Source organism: Pipra filicauda, unplaced genomic scaffold, assembly GCF_003945595.2.
Source record: "Pipra filicauda isolate LSUMZ 115617 unplaced genomic scaffold, ASM394559v2 scaffold383_size682061_pilon, whole genome shotgun sequence".
In the NCBI taxonomy this organism is placed as follows: Eukaryota; Metazoa; Chordata; class Aves; order Passeriformes; family Pipridae; genus Pipra; species Pipra filicauda.
In genome coordinates this window covers 482,059-489,306 of record NW_024104513.1, presented here as the reverse complement: position 1 = coordinate 489,306, position 7,248 = coordinate 482,059, and the positions used below count along the sequence as shown (strand labels likewise).

The window sequence follows — 7,248 nt, the reverse complement described above, 5'->3', positions numbered from 1 at the left end:
TCCCTAGGATAGCCTTGGAAGCATGTGCATCCTGCTAGCTTCACAGACTTGGGGGAAGAACAGTCACACACCATCACCCTCAGTGCAATCAAAAGGAAAGAAGCAAAGACCAGCAAGGCAGTTCATTTTATACCAAGGCAGCACCTCTCCAAGAAGCATCACAACTACTGTGCTTTAAAAGAGGGAGCACTTGAGCAGCAAGAAAAGCTCCAGCATCCTTCCCTATGGAAGAAAATGCTTTGAGTTTTGTAAAGCTTTTTATTGACATCAACTATGCTTGAGTAAAGAAAGGCAAACTTGCAGAACAGTCCTTGCTGGATGTTAGATTAGATCATGGATAAACTACTGTACAGCAAGGCAGTAGCCAATTTTAGTCTATCCCACTGTCATTTAATCTCACTGTAGATCATTTGCAGGAACTCTAATCTGAGATCATGGGGACCTCCTTCACAGACCACATACCTTACTCCAGTTATGTTAAGCATACTCACTATTATTGCTGTGTTTACTGTGGGAGTAACCACGTTGTAGCAGTTTTCACTGTTATATATTAAAAATTGAATGATGCAGCTTAAATGCTGCCCCTGCCTGAATTAGCTGAATTTACCCTGAAACATCATGTTAAGTGCAGTCTATCTGAAAGTCAGAGCTAAGCACAACTTCACTTGACATCTAACAACCACATGACTAAGCAGCAATTTCTGCAGAACTTGCATTTCCTCACAAAGTCTGCGATTCAAAGGAAATCCGCACACAGCTTTGCCCATTGAAGCACTGAAGCCAGTACAACACTCAATCCAACCACCTCTTTATTACATGAAATACTGTTCCCAGATATTAAAGAAGAAATCAAGTCCAGAAGCCAGCTGCATCTAATTTTTCAGTGCCCAGAATATCCAACTTAGTTCTTTACCTTCCATACCAAGTGTTTTCCTGTTCTTCAATATATTTCAAGATAAATAGTTTGATTTACAGCACCAAGAAAAGAAGGAAAGAAGCACAAGCCATGAAAAAAGATTTTTACTTGCATTTTACTATTGTTGAGTATTACAAGACAGTTGTTTATTTTACACATTAAAGTGCCAAGTTTATGTACAAACTATTAAAACAATAGTAAAAAAAAGGTAAACTTAAAACCTGCTAAGAAAGCAGTGAGATCATGTAGTTGCCTCCAGAATTTTTTACAGACTATTTGACAAATTTACAACAGTTCCTTTGTTTATGATGAGAACAGCAGAAGCCCACAACCTCCCATCTTGCAGAATGAAGTGCCTGTATCTTTCATGAAATGGAACAGCATGTACTGTAAGATACATCTAAACATTCTACGCATCAACACCATTGGCAAAGTCTAAAAGGGATTTTACTGTTGGAGCTACACCAGCCTCCTAAAATATACCAATATCACCACACTTTACAAGAATGGGATTTTAGTACTGAAATCAAGTCACACTGTGACTCAATATATTGAATGATTCCCTGTAAACAGAGTGTTATGTACATTAACACATATGGTCTCAGTTCATTTAAAATTCTGCATCCAGGGTGAAAGAGTTGTCTGTGGGCTTCGACATGACTCCCATCCTCTGATATTCACCTACTCGCTTCTCAAAGAAATTGGTCTTGCCTTCCAAAGATATGTTCTCCATGAAGTCAAAAGGATTCTCTGCTTTGTATATCTGAAACACACAAGCAATTCTATAGTCACTGCTGATGCTCACATCTTGAGCATTACAGACCAGCTGGAAGGAGTCTAATGGCAGCATCAACAAGCTCACTATGTAGTGAACAAAAATCTCAGCCCCAAGCCTTCTCTTACCATATTTGTTCCTGTGTTTTAGCTGCAGCTGACAGAAGCACAGCTACTCATAACACTCTTTTTCCATAGCACCCTTTTGCTCTTCCTTCTGTGGGTCTCCACATAGGACCTAGCAGCAGGACTGCTCAATGATTTCACAAGTTAAACTAATATTGCTGCAGCCAATTTGGATTTCTGAAGGAAATTAAACTTAATATTACCTTTTCCCCATGAAATGTTCCGTGTATTACGGATTAGAGCATTACCTTGTTAAATCCCAGTTCCAACATCAGCCGGTCTGCCACAAACTCTATGTACTGTTTCATTAAAGTGCAGTTCATGCCGATCAGCTTCACAGGCAGTGCCTCCGTCAAGAATTCCTGCAGATAACAAGCATTTCACATACAGCACTGGCATGTACTCTGTGCTAGCCAAGTTAATTTTATGCCCAACAGCTTTCCAGCTTTGTTTAATTGCAATCAAGTTTCTAAACAAGGGGCAGACAATTACCTGCTCTATGAGAACAGCATTCATGATGATTTCCCTTACTCTCTCCTCTGATGGTTTGTGTATCAAGTGCTTGAACATGAGGCAGGCAAAATCACAGTGCAAACCCTGGAAGGAAGTTTCAGAAAATTATGTCAGGAACAGAGTAAGTGGCATCACCTTTGCCCTTGCCACATTATTTAGTGTTGCCTACAGACAACTTTCTGCATCACCAGAAGGCATCACACGAGCAAGTTCAGCCAGTATGAGCTGCACCTGCTCCAAACGGTCAGGTGCAACAACTGCAAGAGTTGGTAAGAACACCTAAACTACTTTAGAGGAAGTAAAATGTCAAGTTCATTCATTCCCTGCTGCAAGATTCACAATGACACGTTTGCACACTTTAGTGAGCCTTACTGCCTGTTTCTAAATATACTCCAATTGAGTATCATTCCTTTGAGCTACTGTGGCACATTACGATCTTAAACTGCTAGAATTTGACTCATACCTCATCTCTACTGATGAGTTCATTAGAAAAAGTGAGTCCAGGCATTAATCCTCTTTTCTTCAGCCAAAAAATTGATGCAAACGAGCCAGAAAAGAAGATTCCTTCCACAGCTGCAAAGGCGACTACACGTTCTCCTGTTAAGAGAAGATTGATAATATTTACTCACAGAAAACTTAGCAGGATTAATAAATACCCAGAAGTTGCAAATAGACCAATGAACTGCATCCTGCAAGGTGAATGTTGTTTCTGCTTAAGTGAGCTATGGCCTGTCCTAAAAACTATTACAGTAAGGATTTCTAGTCATTAAACAAAACAAATATGAGTGGAAGTAAGAACTAAACAGAGTGGCTACTAAGTAGCTGAAGCCAAGGCTCCTTCCCCCCTGGGTTAACCATCAATATCACCCTTTTCCAGACAGCTCACTGAAAAAGCAGTCATTTTGGCAGCTGATTTAAGCCAGTGTCTGCTCATCTTTGATTAAGCAAGGAACCTCGGCCATGAAGAATGCTTTAATGCTAGTGAAATAATGATCTGTACCATCTCATCTCACCTTTCAAGTAAGACAGCAGCAATTAGCAAGGCTAAGGAGCTACAGCCTCCAACCAGACACGTCTGCTGGCTACAGATGGCCAGTGCAGCTCTAGATGTGACAGCAGTTTACAATTTGATCATATAGTCAGGCATATGATGATTGCCACATGACCTTATTAATCATGATGCCAGCAATTTTACAAAAATTCCTGTCAGTAGCTCATTTGAAGATGAAGTAGTTTCTTCATTTCCAGAATTTTATCACTATCTTATACTGAAGATCATGGACTCTCCCTGTGACAACAATAATCCATCCCTATGAATTGTGAAGTCTGGAGAAATGGTGGTTCCTCCATCTTTATGGAAGGAATTTCACTTTGCTTCCAATAGATGAACTCACCATATGTTGCTTTCTTGTCCCCAATCCAGCACATGGCCCAGTCAGCCTTCTTTTTAACACATGGTAATGTTTCAATAGCATTAAAAAGAAATTCCCTGAGAAAGATAAAACTCATTAGGACGGACATAGGCACAACCAGTAGAATCAGCATTCACTGCCATGAACAATCTGATCACTCAAACATTCTCTGCACCTTCTCCTTCCCCATCTTACTTGGCACAAATCTAGCTTTATTTGATCCAATTAACTACCTTTTCTTCACCTACCCATCACATCAACACCAGTTCACATGAATTCCCATGACCATATCAAGAGGAGAACTGTTTTACAAAGTGTTGCACTTGAATGAAGCTTTCAAAAACTACAGATTACCAGGCTCCGCTTTCCAGTGCCAAGGCACCAGGCCTCTCATGCAAGGAATTCTTGCTGGAATTTAGCATCTCAAGAGTAGAAATGACATGGCCAAATTTCCAAGTAGTAGCAACATATCTGAACTGCAAATAGCACTCCAATACCACGTGACATTTCACTCGACAGGGTGTTGATTTGACAACACCAGAACAACTCAGCCTGGACTGCTCCAAACTGTTAGTTTTAAGACACAATTTTTTAATTGAGTAATCTCATTATGAATATTTTACAGTATCATTTTACTTTTAATCAAGACCAAAGGCCACTCTTCAGCAAATGCAACATGCCTTTCTTCCCCCAAGCAAAATAGTGTGGTAAGAGCAGCATATGCTATGTTTAAGTGCTTAGCTGTTCAATAAATGCACTGAGGTTTAGAAATAATATTTTAATAGAAGGGATAGCATTCTCAGAGAAACTTTCCTACATAGCTACCTACTAGGTGCAGGGGTCCTCCACATGAGCACTTACTGTAGTTTAACATACTCCCCTTCTTTGAATGCTCCACCTTTTATGTAGTTTCATTCCTACATTTCAGTATTGAGTGGTTTCAGTTTCGCTCTTAACCTAAGCATGTTCTTGCACTTGAGACTAAAAAGATATTCTGAAGTAAAACTGCTCCTAAGCAGCAGTGGTATTTTATATAAGTCTAGTTTACACCCTAAAATTAGCCTGAAAGTCAGAGAACAACTGATATGCAGCATTTAAATCTGAATATTTAGCAAGTTTTGAACTTTTCATCATCAAGCAATACAAACCTCTCTCTAGAATCCTTAATGTAGGTGTCAATAAGAAGACTGTACATTTCTGAATGTATATTTTCCATGGCAATCTGGAAGCCATAGAAACAACGAGCTTCTGTGACTTGTACTTCTTGACTGAACCGCTCCACCTAGAGGAAATAAATGAGTGTTTGCATAAGCATTTATAGGCTGCAGGTTTGAGGCACTGATGCTGTGTAGACCAGTTCTTGGTTAGCTCACAAAACCTTCAAATTCCAGACATGTGGATCATGGATTAACAGTAATATGCAGAGCAGTAATGCCTCACAGCTCCAAGTCATGAGGCATTCTTTGGTCCCAAGAGAAATGGAAAAATTTCTTTGTTTTACTTATCCCTTACTAGGGAGAAGAGCACTGAGAGGGTGGAAGCAGAACAAGGGCTCTGAGCCAGGCAAGTGTTACTGTAAGGCAGCACTCAGGGCCCCATGGGGAGTGGACAAACTCGTGGATTACAAAACCAACACCAATTTGCTAATTAACATAGGACAGCACTATACGCAGTAATGCTGTAACACTCCCATGATCCAGCAAACGACCTGGATCACCCACAGCAAGTGCTGAACATAGAATTATCTGGTTATCTTCCCAAAGTGGTATTCCTGTCAGGACTGTTTCTGTACACTCACCAAGTTCTCATTGACAATGCCATCACTGGCAGCAAAGAAGGCGAGGACGTGAGAAATGAAGTACTTCTCCTCAGGCTTCAGGGACTCCCAGTGCTGGATGTCTTTGGAAAGGTCCACCTAAGACAATGCCAGGAGAGATAAGAAACGGTGCCTCGGGGGGAGGCCGGACCCGAGTGCCGGGGCCGCCCCGCGCTCCGCCCCGGGGCTGCGGGCGGGAGCGGCCGTGTCCGCCCGCCCCTCACCTCCTCCGCCGTCCAGAAAGAGGCCTCGGCCTTCTTGTACATCTGCCAGATGTCGTGGTACTGGATGGGGAAGATGACGAACCGGCGGGGGTTCTCCCGCAGCAGCGGCTCCTCCTCCTCCGCGCCCCGCGGCACCTGGAGCGGCGGGAGAGCGGCTCGGGCTCGGCTCGGGGCTACTCCGGGCCGGGGCCTGGGGCGGAGCGGGACTTGGGAGGGAAACTGAGGGCGGCAGCCTCTGAGGAGACCCCCGTGAGGGAGAGGGAAAGGGCAGGGGAAGAGACCCCCCTGAGAGAGAAGGAAAGGGGGGAAGAGACCCCCCTGAGAGAGAAGGAAAGGGGGGAAGAGACCCCCGTGAGGGAGAAGGAAAGGGGGGAAGAGACCCCCGTGAGGGAGAAGGAAAGGGGGGAAGAGACCCCCGTGAGGGAGAGGGAAAGAGGGAGGAAACAGACCCCTGTGAGGGAGAGGGAAAGGGGGTTGCAGCCCCCGGCGGGGACAGAACCTGAGATTAGCTCAACTGGCTAGATCGAGGTGCTGATAACACCGAGGTTGTGGGTTTGATCCCCATATTTATTTGAAGACCTAGACTTGATGATCCTTGCGTGTTCCTTCCAACTCAAAACATTCGGTGTAATTTCTGACATCTCCGAGAAAGGAGAAACCACCGATTGGAAGTGAGAGCGGAGCAGGGGTTGCAGGAGCCCCCGGGCAAGGGGAGAAGGGCGGGCGCGGTGCCGTGCCCGGGCATTCCACACTCACCGGTTTCCAGTCGCCCTCCTGGAAGATCTTGCGGGCCGTCTTGCTGGCCAGGACGCGGGCGCTGCTGAGCGCGGGGGGCTGCAGGGAGAGAGGGGCAGGGTGAGCGCACTGCGGCGCTACCGGGCGGGGGACAGCGGGAGGGCAGGCGGGCGCTCACCGTGTTCTCCTTGTCGCTCAGCGCCAGGCCCTTCATGGGCGACAGGCTCTTCACAGGAGACTGGCCCTTCTTGGGCGACAGCTGGGGCTGGTCGTGGCGGGCGGCGAGCGGGGCGCGGGCAGACAGCATGGCTGAGGATGAGGGTGAAGCAGCGGCAGCGGTGGCGGGATGAGCGGCAGGAGATAGAATTTCTCGCGCCGCCCCTTTATATCCCCTTCGAACTTGGCGCCAGAACGAAGAGATGGCCAATTACAGCCCTCGTAGCGCCCACCACTGCCCGCCCCCGCACTCCCATTGGCTGGCAGCTGGGCAGGGCCCCGCCCTCCATTGTGCCGGCAGTGGCGGGAGGAAGTGACCCGCCCTCCGCTTTGGCGCCAGCGGCGCGCGAAAAAGGCGGGATAGAGCGCAAAGGGGCGGGGTTAGGGGTGGGGTTGGGGGCGGGGCGTCCTCGCGCTTGGGAAGAGAGGTCCGGGTGTGGGATCTGCCTCTCGCGCCTGTTTGGGAATGATTCGGGGGCGTTTGCAAAATCCAAAACTTGTTTCCGGATACGGGAA

At 45.9% G+C, this 7,248-nt stretch overlaps 1 protein-coding gene across 1 annotated transcript; it reads right to left on the bottom strand.

Annotated features, from left to right (window-relative positions):
* Positions 1-1,005: 1,005 nt before the first annotated feature.
* Positions 1,006-6,873, bottom strand: RRM2 (ribonucleotide reductase regulatory subunit M2). The gene is made up of 10 exons (XM_027713380.2): positions 6,695-6,873; positions 6,538-6,615; positions 5,782-5,916; positions 5,540-5,656; positions 4,890-5,023; positions 3,724-3,818; positions 2,793-2,926; positions 2,309-2,413; positions 2,065-2,178; positions 1,006-1,679 (listed from the first exon to the last, which is right to left on the bottom strand). The coding sequence occupies exons 1-10, from the start codon at positions 6,821-6,823 to the stop codon at positions 1,527-1,529; spliced, it is 1,194 nt and encodes a 397-aa protein (XP_027569181.1). The 5' UTR covers positions 6,824-6,873; the 3' UTR covers positions 1,006-1,526.
* Positions 6,874-7,248: the final 375 nt, after the last annotated feature.